This window comes from Elgaria multicarinata, chromosome 6 (assembly GCF_023053635.1).
Source record: "Elgaria multicarinata webbii isolate HBS135686 ecotype San Diego chromosome 6, rElgMul1.1.pri, whole genome shotgun sequence".
NCBI lineage: Eukaryota > Metazoa > Chordata > Lepidosauria > Squamata > Anguidae > Elgaria > Elgaria multicarinata.
Genome location: NC_086176.1, coordinates 58,207,560 through 58,223,975, shown reverse-complemented (window position 1 = coordinate 58,223,975; position 16,416 = coordinate 58,207,560). Strand labels below are relative to the sequence as shown.

Sequence of the window (16,416 nt, the reverse complement as noted above, 5' to 3'; positions counted from 1 at the left end):
CTGAGAAGGGGCGGCAGAGCAGCGTCCCCGTCCCCACCTGGCTGTGTCTTGCCCGCCCCCGGAGGGCATGGCAGGGCCGGCTTCTATGGTGAGGAGGAGGAGCAGGAGCCGGGATTGGGGGCCGCCGGCGCTTCCCGTCTGGCCAGGAGGCGGCGGGGGCGGCAACAACAGGAGGAGGAGCTGCAGCAACAGTAGCGGCGGCGGCGCGGAACTGGAGCGGCTGCCCCCGAACATGGCGGCGGCGCAGCAGCTACTAACAGAAACCTCCGCCGTCGCCGCTCCTCCCCTGCCAAGCGGAGGCGGGAGTGGCAGCGTCGGGGGCTCCGGCTCCGTGCCGGTGCTTTTCTGCTTCTCGGTGTTCGCCAGGCCTTCGACGGTACCGCACGGCTCCGGCTACGAGGCGCTGATCCAGAAGTTCCTGAGCCTCTACGGCGACCAGCTCGACATGCACCGTAAGTTCGTGGTGCAGCTCTTCTCCGAGGAGTGGAGCCAATATATCGACCTACCCAAGGGCTTCCTGGTGAGCGAGCGCTGCAAGGTGCGCCTCGTGCCGCTGCAGATACAGGTGGGTGACAACAGCAGCGCGCGCGCGCAAGGGGGCGAGTCTGGGGAAAAGGAACCAGGCAGGCAGTTCTCCCTCCGCCGGCAAAGGGAAGGAAGCCTCGTCAGTCTTTCCTTGCGCGCGCGCGTGCGTGCACACTTATCTCCAGCCAAGAAAAGGGGAGGCTCCCTTCACATCCCCAATGCTCTGGCGGAGGTAAAAGCAGTGGCAAGGTGCGGCTTACCACCTCCAGACGGACAAGCAAACAAAAGTAGAACCTGGCCCACTCCTCCGCACACAGTAGTCGCCTTATGGAAAAGGCAGCAATTTACAGAAATACTAATAGTAAGCACTTATAGACCGCTTTTGAGTGTTCCGAGGGCTCTGCAGACAGTGGGTGCTGCCAACGGGAGTGTTCTTAGTAATCCGCATAACAAACCTCAGAAATAGGTCAATACTGCAATGGTTTGTAGGGAGCTGAGCTTCAGGGATGACCTGCCTCCTAAGGCCACTTAGGGAGTTCTTGGCAGAGGGGAGATTTGGCCCTGAGGTAATCATTTTGAAGTCAGGCCCACTCATTTCATTGAGACGTCCTTCCATGCAAGCACTGGCACTTTGATCCTCCGCTTAAAATCCTGGTCAGCAAAAATATACACTCAAAAATATGCAAATATGTCTGCCTACCTGATGGCTATTTTTTTGGGTGGAGGGCAAACTCTTCTGACAAGTTTCCACTCTTTCCTGCTTCATTTTGATGAGAATAAGGTCCACTTCTCTAATCCCAGTCAGGAACTGGAAATGCCTTTCACCCTAAATACCCATTTAATAAGAGTGGAGTAGCATGCTTCCCAAATTCTTGGTTCATCCCAAGGAAGACAGAGGTAATCACAAAGGCAACAAGAAGTGGTGGCTTCTTTCCACCTAGAGACATGTAATCCTATGGATGTCTACTCAGAAGTAAGCCCCATATGTATAAGTTGGTATCCCCAAAATATGTTTAGGTGGGGAGTGGAAATTCTGATTCAGGTTAGCCTGAAGCTGGCATGGAAGGTGTTCTCAGTTCATTAAACTCAAGAGCTTGCAAATTCATGCAAGGTGACATATTAGGAAATGCATTTAAGATTAATTAGGTATCTGAGACAAATCACATAAAGGCCAAGACAAATATCTCTCATGAAAAGCCAGGATAGCTGTGGTGGTCCATGATTTTAAAAATCCTGGAATTCTGGATTTCTATGCATCGTGAAAGGCAGGGTAGATTGGAAATGTGTAAGAACAAGTAACCTCAGTGATTGGAGGCACTGCCTTTTTAGTAACCTGTGTTCTTAAAGCATACTAATAGCTTGGTCCTGTGCAGAGTTTATAAGATTAGGCTGTTAGTGAGCCGTAAATTTCCCTTTAAATCAATTAAATGTCCTGGTAAATGTGTTCAGAATAGAAATAGAAGCAAGAACGTCTTTGTGACGGCATGTCTTCTTATTCTCTGTAAGACTTAATAACATTCAATAATGTATTGCTGCCCATGATAGTGAGTCTGAATTGAACAGATGATAGTGGAAGTAGCAGTCCATGCTGAATACGCTGAGTTTTTTGTTTTATTTTTTTAACATCTTGACAGCACACTGAGTGCACAAAAGGATGCTCAAAATGTGTTAGTGTCTAGCCAATCTTCATTAAATGATGTTGAGCAAGACATAGAACGATTCCAAGGTAGTAGCCCATGCTGTTGAAGCACTATAGGTGAGAGCCCCTCACACATTTATTTATTTAAAACATTTGTATCCCCTCCTATATCTCTAGGATCTCAGGGCGGCGTACAGATAAAATCATACAATATAAAACAATAATATCTCCATCCTAAATACATTTTCTTGAAAGTAAGTCGAATTGCTTTCAATGGGGTGTATGTACTATCAGCTGAGGAGGTATAAGAATAAGCTACCAAATTACTGCACTTCTAGGCACATTTGGGTTCCATGACCATCTTCTTAAGATTGTAATCTTAAACACACCAACTAGGGTGCCCTTGAACTTGGTGAAAATTCTTAATAGACATGTTTAGATTATGCTGTACTTCCAACAACTCTTTAGAATATCTGAGAAAAGCTTCACTTCAAGTGGAACATGATAAAGTAAGGTATAAGTGTGTGGTAATGCAATATAGCAGATAATAATTTTATATTGTTGACCAACAGCTTAGAATGCAATCCTATGCATGTTTAGATGGAAAAAAGTCTTACAATTCTCAGCATTCCCCAAACAACATGGGTAGCTGGAGGGGTGCTGGGAGCTGAATGACTTTTATCTGTCTAAACATGCATAGTATTTCACCTTTATTTTATTACGATCTGCAATCTCATACTATTCAGAGAAGAGCTGTTCTCTTTTTGTCCCTTTTCCCTTTTGTATATTGTCTCTTAGCTCTGCTTTTTTAAAATTGTAACCTTGAGTGTTTTGGCTGAAAGGAACTGTAGAAAAACAGAGAATATAGAAGCTATTAGATGTTGTGTGAATGACAGAATTTTCCTAGACACAGTGCAGAGGTTTGGACATGAAGACAAGCCACAACTCAACAAACCACAATCTGGCTTACTGTTATGTGTAAACTTGGCCACTATGTTACATAGAGCTACTGCAAGCATAGAATTCTGACAAATGTTTGTTAAACTATACATACATTGATTTTAAAAATGTTTAAGTTGATTGATCTTTTAAGTAATTTATTTATTTATTTTATTACATTTATATACTGCCCCATAGCCAAAGTTTCTGGGATGTTTACAGAAGTTAAAAAAAGTGAACATTAAAAATAAGTATACAAAATTTTAAACTATCAAGAACATAAAAAACAACAATATCCTTTTAAAAACAACTATTCTTAATAAATAGGTCAATTAAGTTTAAATATATTTCTGTATTAACAAAATCTTTGTGTTAATGCCTTTTTGGGGATGTCTAAAAATGTGGGAACTTCCATTTTATGTCATTGTCTGAAAAAAGTCCTAAAATGTTTATTTTCTTACTTCCTGTTAAAGTAACACACAAGAGCCAAAGCTGCCATAAGAAAAGAAGCCATTTCAATCCCTCCAATTAATGAGTGCTTCCATTGATTAAAAATTTCCTGGACCAATTAATCAGTTAAAACTTTGCCAAATAAATGCAATAAAATTTCACCCCTAATATATACCACTGAAGGGTTTAGAATAATGATTTACCTTTAGATATCTGCTTTCTATAACAGCAAGATGTTTATAATCAGACTTGCATGAGAAGTATTTGATACTGTTTTCAAACAGACTTCTTAGATTCATTTCAGTAAACCTGGAAGCTATATACAGTATCTGTAGTACATTTAATTCAGTGTTCCTTTTTGTTGTTGATGACCCACATCCCTTAGTTTGTGTGCTCCCCCAATTTGAGAAACACTGATTTAATTAACAGCACATGTTACATATTTATCATTTGCCATTTCTTTGCCATAGGGAGAACGACCAAAGAAACATTGGAATGGTCAGAATCTGATTCATTGAACTGAGTAGACAGTCTTCAAGGCACTGCAATGGCTGCAGTCCTGCATACATTTAAGCAGCTTAAATGCCATGAATAGAACCTGAAATATAAAACAGGCCAGGTGTAAAACAGTCAAGTCAATTATATTTAAATGAATTTTATTTTCTACATGTAAAATTTACCTGCTCAGTCCTATGTTTGTTTGTTTTTCAGAAGTATGGCTCTCTAACAGTGCAATCCTATACATGTTTAATCAGACATAGGCCCATCAATGAGTTTTACTTCCTAGTAAGCGTGTTCCAGATTGCAACATAAGTGTTACAGCCTGCAAGACTACGCACACTTAGTTGGGAGTAGATCTTATTGAAAATAATGGGAGTTATCCTATCTAAGTAAATAGGCTTGCCAATCTATTTAATTGTCATGATTGACATAAAAATATTTTATAACTGCATCAACAAGAATAAAGAGAAATAATACTATAGCATTATTTAAAAGAAAAATACTTTGCGATATGATTCAGAAATCAGATAAATTTGTTAAGGCAGGCTCAAGGCACGTGCACAAAATGTGAGTATGTGTGGAATAGCCAATTCTTTCTCTGGAGCACCCTTTGACTTCCTAGGGTCTTTTGGGCAGTTGGTAAAAGGGGTTCCTTGAAGGAGGAGGAGGAGGAGGAGGAAAACCCCAATGCCGCCAGACACATGTAGTGCTCCTTACTGAAAATACATTTCTCATTACAAAGAGTAACTTAAAAGCACAGTTGAATAGTCAAATCTGAAAGAGAGAAAAACACTGGATTTCTAAACTTAGAAGGTTAACCTTTGGATCCTAAGCTACCTAACAGTGCCCTTGCAATCTGCAGAAAGCATCGTGTTCATGATCTGATTTTCATCCACATCTCGTACTTATTTAAATCCAAAACCATGTTCCACTTTTGAACTATTGTACATATTGTTTGCCTGCCTTTAATGCAATCTTCAAATACAAACATTTTTGGTTTAATGACTAGTGATGCATAGCTGGGAAACCTCTTTTTGATCCTATTCAATCTTTATGGATATGGATGATCCAAATCTGAGTTTTGTAGTAGTTCCTGGAGGTCCTAAGTCCAGTCACTGCTGCTGCTAGTCAGTATCCAAATATACATTAAAATTTCTACCCTAAATCAGGGGTGGGCAATTTGTGGCTTACAACTCCATCAGCCCTAGCCAGGCTAGCTGAAGGATGATGGGAGCTGTAGGCCAGGTTGCCCACTCCTGCCCTAAAGCATTACTTGGGGTTTTAAGATGGAGTTCTATGTAGTTGTAATTATAACTTACAAGTTCAATCGCAGCTTTTAAAGCTCAGCTAAAAACTTTTCTTTTTCCTAAAGCTTTTAAAACTTGATTTTGTTCTGACTTTTATACTGTTAGTTTACTCTACCCTGTGCCTGTTTGGTGCATTCTCTTCCCCTCCTTATTGTTTTATTATGATTTTATTAGAATGTTAGCCTATGCGGCAGGGTCTTGCTATTTTATTGTTTTACTCTGTACAGCACCATGTACTTTGATGGTGCTATATAAAATAATAATAATAATAATAATAATAATAATAATAATAATAATAATGAGACTTGTCAGAGGTTTGGTTTAACCCACAATTTCTCAAGTGGTGTGTTGGGACCCACCAGTGAATCTCAGGGCTGCAGTTTTTGCTACTTAGAGCCCAGGTCCCTAACCTTTTGGAGTCGGTGAGTAGATTTAGAATTTTGAGAATATTATGGGCATTCTCACAAAATGTCTACCATGTTACTTTCAGTATTTGAAGTAGTTATTTTTAAAAAACCTGAGCTTCTGCAGGTGCAATCCTGTATGTTTAGACAGAGCAAACTCCTACAACTATACTGGCTAGAGAATAATATGAGTTGTAGAACTTTTTTCTGTGTAAACATGCATAGGATTGTGCATTGATATTTCTAAAGTATACAATATCTCTTTAAATTGGCATAGTTGCTACTGTAAAAATCATGTTGTTTGGTGTTGCTAAATTTGTAAAAGTGTGTCAATGCTTGTTGTCTTTTAAACTTTAATTATATCTTGAAATACGCTTAGATTACACATCTGATACTTGCGTCAATCACCGGAAAACAGCATGCAAGAACTGTTCATAAAGTTAATGGCTAGGATCCAAAGAACTGCGTAACCAGTTCCACACACACTCTTGAAAGGGCTTTGGACTTCTGTCTCTCAAACAGCAGTTCTTGCTGCAACATCGTGTTTTGGAAACAGGATTTTTGTGAGCTAGTGATATGACATGGGGTTATGCTATTCAAAGAAAAAATCAAATATCCTACTAGAGACGTACAGCCCCATGGGCTCACCTCAAGTGGGTATTTATATCCTAACCAATCTAAAATATTTTCTTTTAGCTATGACTCATTTGACTTGTAGTATTAAATTTCTGAATGGTGTTAAATTTCTGATTTTTCTTTTGTCTCAGCTAACTACATTGGGAAATCTCACACCTTCAAGCACTGTGTTTTTCTGTTGTGATATGCAAGAGAGATTCAGACCAGCTATCAAGTATTTTGGAGATATCATCAGTGTAGGCCAACGATTGGTATGTTTATTTGCTTTCTTAGTTCAGCAGCTGCTATCTAGGTTTTACTGTTATTGTTTTATTGCTTAAATAAGTAATTTTATTCTTCTGTGGACTCTTTCCCTTTGCAGCTTCAAGGTGCACGGATTTTAGGTATCCCAGTTATCGTTACAGAACAGTATCCTAAAGGCCTTGGAAGCACAGTGCAAGAAATTGACTTAACTGGAGCTAAACTTGTCTTGCCCAAAACCAAGTTTTCTATGGTATTGCCTGAAGTTGAGGCTGCAATAGCGGAGATTCCTGGAGTCCGCAGTGTTGTTTTATTTGGAGTAGAAGTAGGTACTTCATTTTCTCATGTTTATAGACTTTCTACAATAGTTATTAATATTTAAATAAACGTTTAATCTTGTTTGTAAAAGTAACTTACTAAACATATTTGAAGAATAACCATTTATATTCAGAACACTGTTTCTGTGCTTAACAGTGTGAAAATAAATATAAATCTACAAACACTCTTGTCCTGTAGTACTGGATATTCTGTTTATGCAGTTGTTGATAAACCTAATTTTTGTTTTTCTCCAAGACCCATGTTTGCATCCAACAGACAGCATTGGAATTAGTTGGCAGAGGTCTGGAAGTTCACATTGTGGCTGACGCAACCTCTTCAAGAAGCATGATGGACAGAATGTTTGCCTTGGAGGTAATTATTTTTAGCGTGACGTGGATGTGAGATTGACCCCAGTGATTGTTAGGCTATAAAAGTTAGAAGACTGGCACTGACTTTTTGTTCTCCTCAAGGATTTTGTAAGGAGAAGTGGTAAGAAACTATTTTTCTATCAAATAAAAAATAGACATCTCAAGGATTGCATTTTTACTTACTAAAAATATATATACCAACGTTTTACCATTGTTGGTAGATGCCGTCTTTTTATTAACTACTTTGGTGCTTTGAACCTAAAAATTGGAAACATCAGGATAAAAAACCCCAAATCATGTTAGATGAAATGTGTAGTATTGTTCATCTGAATGTTAAGGAAATTGACCAGGCCATTCAGATGAAACAGGTGTTATGTTGTAATGCTCATTCTAGAACTTCTCCAGAGCTTTCTGTTATAAAAGCTCATTGAGTAAAACTGCATAACTCTGATGTATTGATTGTCTGTAATATCACAACTAAATGGCAAGCTTTTCCACTTCTGGTAAAAATCCTTAAGGTTAATAGGAAGTTGGTATTCAGTAGTAATAGTTACAAGTGATTAAATGCAAGCTTAACGTAATCTGTTGTATAATGCTTATGACGCACAAGGAGTATAAGAATGATAACAGCCACAGGCTCTGATAAAAGCCGGGGTAAAGATACACCTCCAGTGTTGTCACAGAAAAATTTAAGTTCCATTTTGTCTTTCTGCTGCTTGTGGATTTTTGTTAAACTACAGGACAAATATGATATTTATTAATTAAAAAAATTATACCCTTTATCTTTCTCCCTAAATCTCTTGGATGGTTAACAATGTTAATAAAAAAAAAAAAGTAACAAAAACAAAATTTAAACTAACAATGTATACAGCAACAGCAATAATAATAAAAAAAGCCACAAAATAAGTTAAAATGCTTTTTTTGTTGGTCTCCTGTTGCCATATTTATCCCTGGAGATTATGTGTCTGATAAGAGAACAGCAGAGACAGTGCACAAACAGTAACGATAAAATGCAAGAGACAATGAAAAACTCACAGGGCAAGCCACACATATTTGACACTGCCACTCCTGTGTCCTAATTAGATGTCCTCATAGGTGTTCATTGTAAAGGGTGTCCTAGGTTATTCCTTCCATAGTCAGGGGTTCCTGAAACCTAGGGCAGAACCAGTGTACTGTTTCATTTAAGGGCTGCTTCCATCTTGTTAGCCTTACCGTACATGTGGAGGAGCATTTTAGCAGAGCTGTTGTGGATTTTCTCTCAATGGTGGCAGCTGCAAACTATTCAGAAGCAATTAAGAATTTTAATTGCTTCTGAATAGTTTGCACCTGAGCTAAACAACCCAGGGATGCTCTGAATGCAGAATTGTGGGGTTATGATCAAGGAGGAATCCAGTAGGACTGACAGATAGGAACCAGCACATTTTCTCACTCCAGCTTGTTTATGACCACCCATAGGTTAAACAATCCATGGCTAGTCATCAAACTAGCTGTATCAAACTAGCTGTCTTCATCAGCAGTTGGGTTCTGTGGGAAGGATTTCCACAAGTAGCCAGCTATCAAGCACTACCATTTGATTTTTGTTAGCACCTCTGAGTCTGGAAATAATATACTTTTTTTAAAAAAAAACCTAAAATGTTAAGTATTTCAGCCAACCTCCTTTTATGAACCAGTGCACCGAAGTGTGGCTGTGAAGCAAGGGAGATTCTAAATGTACAGACCATTACATTTCATTCTTGTTTATTGAGTTTGCTATGACTTGTGATGCTTTTTGCCACTTCTGCTTCAATGTGCACCCAAAATGATCCTTCTGAAAGCTGAGTTGCACGTTACATTTTTAAGGGGGCTTGCCAGATGACAGTACCATAGCTATACCCATTTTACAAATGTACCATACTGAATTAACCCTTACATTTCATCTTGACAAAGGCTGTGACCTGGTCCGCATGTCTCAACAGCCCATTGTGTGTTAATTTACCAACAGGAACTGTGGTGTTGTGCATGGTGCCCACAGATGCCATTTTTGCATGGTGCCCCTGAGCTCCCAGCTTGCCGTGGGTTGTCATGTCATGTGAACTCAGGTGGTAGGGATTGTTTGAGGGCTAAACAATCATCAAATAACCCATGGCATGTTTTAGGGTTATTTGAGGGTTGTCTATGTTGGAAACATCAGTCTGCTATTATCTGATCTCAGAGCTTCCAGTTGTAACATTTTCAGTAATGGGATTGATGAGGGGCAATAAATAGAATCTCAGTTAGATGGAAGCACTGTGGGTAGGTGATTCTCAAGTCCAGGAAATTGATGTTCAACCTGTTCTGGACACGACTGTACTCTTCCTGAAACAGCAGGTACACAGTTGCTCCTTTGTTGGGGCTGTTAGCTTTATCATTTGAGGCCCATATGGCCTTTTACCAGTTTTGGCTGGTTCACCAGCTGTGGCCATCACTGGACAGTAATAGTCTGGCCACTGTGATTTATGTTGTAATAACCTCCAGACTGGATTACTATAGAGCATGATCTGTGGGGCTTTCATTAAAGATGGCTCAGAAGCATCAGTTGGAGTCAAATCCAGCTGTCAGTATGTTGACCAGTTAAGTCAGAGTTGTTCCTATTTACACCTATTCTGAAAGGAGCTATTAGCTGCCTATTCACTTCCTTAAGGTATCCATACAACAGCCTGGAGCCAAATACCTGAACAATTCCCTCTTCCCATAGTAGCTTGCCCATGTCTTAAGAATTTCTATGGAAGCATTTCTCCAAGGATCCTCTTTTGGAGAGGTACATTATGCAGTCATAAAGAAGAGGTTCTTTTCTGTGGTGGCACCATAAATCTAGAGCATGGTCTCCAAAGAAGCTTGACTGGCGCTGACCTTTCTGGTGCCAGGTTAAAACCCTCCTATTTGCTCAGGGATTTGAGAAGAAATTTTGTTCTGTCTGTTTTCATGTTTCAGTTTGTTTTATTTTACTTATTTGGTTATAATTTATTGCGAATATTTGCTGTTCTTATTATATTGCATTTATATGTTAGTGTGGCTAGTTTTATTTACACTGCCCTGGAATCTTTTCATTGAAGTGGTGGTTAAGAAATACTTTAAATAAATTATTTAATATCCTTTTAATATTATGCATTATTTTGAACTCCACCCCTGATTAAAGTATCTTACCTCAAAAGTGTGACAGCAGAAAAGACAGCAATGTTCTGGAAAAGGGGTATTCTTTTTAGCTTTTTTACATTTCTATTTTGTAGATTTACAATTGTCTGAAGTTAGATCTTATGAGTTTACCACATTGAATTGTTTGATCATTTTTATCCATAGTACTTTGGTTAGCAAGAACTTTCTGTCTAGCTTGCTGCAAAGGCAATAATTGCATTTGCAAGCATTGGGTTTGATCCAGACTAAGTTAGTTGAAATTAGGCCACATTGAAATCAGTGGCACAAGTTCAACTAACAGTCTAGAGTCGATTAAACAGAAGAGTGCTACAAAAAATATTTTCAGTTAGTGTACTGCTTATATAAATTGTATAGCACCAAATATAAACTGGAAGTTTTTCTAAAAAAACTAAATTTATATGAGGTCTACTGAAGAAAGTAAACCTTATAAAGAAATATATGTTGTAGTTATTGTCAAAAACAATACTTCTAGGCTGATCATTATAAAATTCCAGAGTAAGAGCTCACAAAGGAGTTATATTTCTCCCATTTCGTGGGAGAAGGCAACACATAAATCTTCCCTATGTTCTTTTTCTTCACTGGAGAGGCTCCGTAGGACACTTGCATGAATGCAAAATTATACAGGATATGCTGTCCTGTTTCCAACTTCATTTAATCTCACCAAGGACAGAAGCAGTTGTGCATTACCATTCTGTATGAATGGTTTAAAGAACGGCCGACAGAAAGCTCTGGCGTGGGCTGGTCCATGAAGTCACGAAGAGTCGGAAACGACTGAACGAATAAACAACAACAACAAAATTTGTATCCTTGTCTAGTTCATCTAACTTGTAATGAAAAAGAACTGAAATTCTTTCCCTGAACTCTAATGGATGTTTCCTTCTTTTCTTTTTAAAATAATAATCTGTAGTACATTGTTACTAGAATCGTTTTTAGTTGTCATATTTTGCTTTTTCAGCGTCTTGCTCGCACTGGGATTATTGTTACCACTAGTGAAGCTATATTGCTGCAGCTGATAGCTGACAAAGACCATCCCAAATTCAAAGAAATACAGAACCTCATTAAGGCAAGTGCTCCAGAGTCGGGGCTTCTTTCCAAAGTATAAAGAAGACATTCTTGAAAGAACCTTGGCAATGGAGAGTTTAAGCTGTAACTACACAATCATTCTCTCACTTACACACACTCTCTTTTACACACACAGACACACCTTCTACAAATTGATGTCTTTGTGCTTGCCTTAGCAGAATATGTTTGGTTATGCTGTCCAGGTGCCAGTGAATTATGTTAGCCACAGCTAAGGCTTTGGGCACTGTAGGATCATTTTGTTGTCAGAACAAACTATAAAAACAGAGGTGCCTGTCTGTCTGTCTGTACTGTACCCACTGATTGTAACACAGCTCCAAAAAATAAAAGTGAATATTTTTGTGAAACCTCTCTTGATTGTACAAATGTACTGTAGTATTGTTTTACTTTTTGTATTAATAATGCAATATGACATAGATATATGTGATATAATGTTTTAGCATTCTATATTATTTCAAATAAAATAGAATATATACACTTTGGGAGAAATGACTCCTTTTTCAATAGAGAAACAAGCTGGAGGAAGAAGCAGTATTGATGCATTACTGTTGATAGCTTAGCTAGGCTGATTCTCGATTATTCAAGACTTTATTACTGTATGCTGCTCCAAAGTCCTTTACTGGAAAGTTCTAACTGGAAAGTGACTACAGGTTAATGTCCACTTTAAAATCACAACCAATTATGTCACTTTGTTAATGGGAGTATATAAATGATTGATGACACTGAAATGGAAGATCTTCATTCACTTGTAGACAGTTCATAAGAAGATAGTCAAGCTCCTCATTTCGAAGTACAAAAATAACTTTTTTCTGGATGTGTTGGGGGATTTATTTTTAATCCCTGTATGTTTAGATTTAATGAACTCCATCTGGCTCCTGCATTAGTTCAAGCAAGCTTTGGGTGAAAATCAGCTTCTTCAGTTTTATGCAGGATTCTGCAATATAGATACAAAACAGTCTTTAAAAAGAGTCTGCTGTAATAGCATATTTTGGAAAGGGCATCTGTCATTTGATGCAGTATTTTATAGCTGGAAATAGAATAGCAGTGCTCTTATTACAGCCCAATTAATTCATGTTATAACTGATTGAAATTGTTCTAACATGTGTGTGGCTTTATAGGAAGAAATTTTGCAATATGATACACAATACTAATTGTGTTTATTTTTAAAACAATAGAAATGCATTGTTAGAAATTTCTCAAATTTTTCACAAACCCTAGCTCTAAAAAGTATCTTCATATGTTTAAATAAATGAAAAAGTTGATTGTGTCTAGTTATTGTAATGTAAAAGTTGGATCGTTATTTTATACTTCCTTTTATCGGGGGCTCTTAAAAATCTTGTTCCATCTGTCAAATTCTTACTATTGTCCTGGAAAACTTGGGGCACTGATCCAAGGATAGCATATGGATTAAAACCATTTGTTTTCAGCTATAGTAAACACATAAGGAAAGCTGAGCGAAGGAAGATAGATGCTTTTGAACTGTGGTGTTGGAGGAAAATTCTGAGAGTGCCTTGGACTGCAAGAAGATCAAACCAGTCCATACTCCAGGAAATAAAGCCAGACTGCTCACTTGAGGGAATGGTATTAAAGGCAAAACTGAAGTACTTTGGCCACATAATGAGAAGACAGGATACCCTGGAGAAGAGGCTGATGCTAGGAAAAGTGGAAGGCAAAAGGAAGAGGGGCTGACCAAGGGCAAGATAGATGAATGATATTCTGGAGGTGACAGACTTGACCTTGGGGGAGCTGGGGGTGGCGACAGCCGACAGAAAGCTCTGGCGTGGGCTGGTCCATGAAGTCACGAAGAGTCGGAAGCGACTGAACGAATAAACAACAACAATGTCCTTTTAGTTCTACTTTGGAAGCCCTATGGGATATTCAGGTGTGATACAGTTTTTAGTGGTGGGGGGGATTAAAACTAGATGTACATAGACCTATCAGGCTAGATCCAGACTTAGCCATGCTTACAGTAGACTCATTGAAATCAATGGGCACTAAGTTATGACTAAATCCCATTCATTTCAGTGGATCTGCTCTAAACATGACTGGCCTTAGCTAGACCTAAGGATTATCCCAGGCAAATGGAGGGGTCAACCCTGCCTGCTCCTGTGTGTCATTTGGATGCACAGGGATGACCCCGGAACTCCCATTCTGAACTTGAGCCTTTTAACTTGGCAGCATGCCTCACCCATTGCAGTAAATGTGCTCAGATTTGTTTCTTCAGTGCATTTAATTGGGTGAAATATAAATGCTGATCTCACATTTTCAAATGAGAGCAGGGATTTGTTTTGTGTGTGACTGTGGCCTTAACTGTTTGGTCAAAGAGAATGTAAGCAAAATTGTGATCCTTAGGCTGTGATCCACAGCCCATTTATTTCAGAGTTAAATGTCTATAACTGTACTCTGAACTATGGACTGGTGACTTAGTTTGATTTAGTCTGTACAGTGATTGTGATCTTACTTCTGTTTACTGCCAGGAAACACCATATGAAAGCACAGCAAAGCAGTAGACTTTTATTCTTGGCAGGCCCAGGTAGTATACTGTCTGGCTCTGTCTTTGACCACTGGGAAAAATGAGTCTTCGAAAAGAAGCTATTCTAGTTTTTTTCAGTGGGTCATGAAATATGCCCAGGCAATGTTTTAAGAAATTATATGGATAAGACACACTATGTTAAAATCTTTATAGTGAATCTTAAACATATATATGGGTCTCTCGATACAGAAATGCTTAGGGAAGCCTAACTTAAAATAGTCATAGAGCATCTCTACATTAAGGGAAATCAGATTGATTACTTGGGCCTTTTGTGCTTCCTGGTAAGATGGTAAGATGGTTATGGGCTTTATTACATGGTTGGAGAGGGATGACCACATGCTTGGAATTGAATATTTCTCCTCCCTTCACTTCTATTGAGATACCACCATCTAGTGGCAGAAGATCCCACGATTTCCCAGATATTGCCACTTTAAAAAGTTCTTTTCAGATTGGGATTTCTAGGGGATACCACGGGAGATGTCCTGGTCGCTGGTGATGTCATGTAATGGACCCGAAAAATTATGCAAGTGGCCAATCACAAGCGTGCAATAAATTAATCATTTAGAGGAGCCCACAGGCTCAGTATTTATAGTTTTAATATCCTACTTTGTTGGAACAAACAGAACAAATCACCATTCTCCAGGTTTGGATATAATGGGAAACTGGTCAGTTTAAAATGAAAAATAGAAGTTGTTGATTTTTTATCTGTGTGCATGTGTGCATGAAGGAGAGAGGGAAAATGGAGCAAGCTTGTTCTCATAAGAATAATTCATGATTTGGCCTGACAGAGACCCAAGATTACCTAACAGTTTTCATGACATAAGAACTCAGATATTTCTAGCACTCTAGGCACTATGACACATCCCATACATTTTGGATGACATTAAAGGCTGGTTAAAAATTTGCTACAATGATGTTGAAAACACAGTATAAAATCCTACCTGATTTTAATGGGGCTTGTTTACACCTACCTGAAAACAAGCCCCGTTAAACACACTGGGACTGAGCATTGTATTGTGCTGATAGTTAAACATCAACATTCTGCCATACAAGTTTGTATATTTGGCTTACACAGATCTGCTTGTTGTAAGGCCTTTTTTGTACAAAATGATTTGTTCCTTGCTCCCACACAGACAAAAATTCCGTCATGTGTTTCACCAGTTTTTCTTTATTTTCCATTAAATGAATAACATTAATTGAAATATAATAGACATTTTGTTTCACAAAAGGCTATTTGCTGTTTAAACCTGAGGAGCATAGAAAATGTGTGCTGACTACCTGAAAGAACACTGGAATATACATATGTATGCATGTACACGTCCTCTCTTGTGAACATATTTCTGTATATATTCTGAGTTGCGTTGTCCAGCCTCTTTTCAAAGGTTTTAGAAATAGAACTTCCTGGTGATTTCCAGCTAGTGATGTCCTGTGATATGGGGGGAGGGAGGGGTGGAATGGGGGGGGGGGGTAGAGCCAGAATCCTGAAGTGGAGCCATCTCTTGATAGAAAAGCTACCCTGAAAGCAAAATTTTGATTCTCAGGTTTGATTTCCTGTTCCAGCCTACTCTAGTTCTCCAGAAAAATTAAGCACAATGGCTTAGCATGCTGTGGACATGTTAATATAAAAATCATAAGATATGAATTTCAATGCATCTGTGAAGTTGAAGAATAAGAGGCTAGTCAACACAATTAAAATGATATTTCAAAATTTATGATTGAGGAATGAATTGCTCGCTGTGCTACCTGGTTTTAATTCCCTTTTATCTACAGTTGGACAGAAGAAGAGGTAAGTGATTTGGTGAAGGAAGGCCCAGACCACAAATATTGACTTTATTTTGTCTGTTTTTCAATACTCAGTGGCCACTCTTCTATCCAGAGCTAAGAATAAGAGATTAAAAACATTTTTAAAAACCCATTTATAAGGAAATGTAAAATAGAACATTGCCTACTGTCAGTGACCAAAGGAGTAACCTTAATTTTGTAATATGAGAAGATAAAAGCAATATAGGTTTGTGGCTAAGTCAATACAACATTCATTGATCTGAAATGACACCTAAGGTTCAGAAATGATAAATCAAGATCTTGAATTGCATAATTTCTTTTCAATTCACTTCCTGCTCCAAATTTACAAATTGCATGGATTTACTTGGAAGTCATTGCATACCAGGAGCCTGTTCAATTCTGTAAAGGCCTCAAAAAGTAACCCAAACCCCCCACAACTTTTCATTGAAACCCATAGTCACATGGTTTCTTTCATTGAACTACAGTGACAAAATCCAGATTATAGGAAGCCAGGAAGTAGAGA

General features: G+C 38.5%; 1 protein-coding gene across 2 annotated transcripts; it reads left to right on the top strand.

Moving 5' to 3' along the window:
- The first annotated feature begins 213 nt into the window (after positions 1-213).
- On the top strand, positions 214-12,824 carry ISOC1 (isochorismatase domain containing 1). Of its 2 annotated transcripts, none has more exons than XM_063129460.1 (5): positions 214-538; positions 6,533-6,652; positions 6,763-6,966; positions 7,215-7,331; positions 11,454-12,824. In XM_063129460.1, the coding sequence occupies exons 1-5, from the start codon at positions 233-235 to the stop codon at positions 11,598-11,600; spliced, it is 894 nt and encodes a 297-aa protein (XP_062985530.1). In that variant the 5' UTR covers positions 214-232; the 3' UTR covers positions 11,601-12,824. The 2 variants fall into 2 exon arrangements, with proteins under 2 accessions (XP_062985530.1, XP_062985529.1); XM_063129459.1 differs by having other exon boundaries at positions 214-565.
- Positions 12,825-16,416: the final 3,592 nt, after the last annotated feature.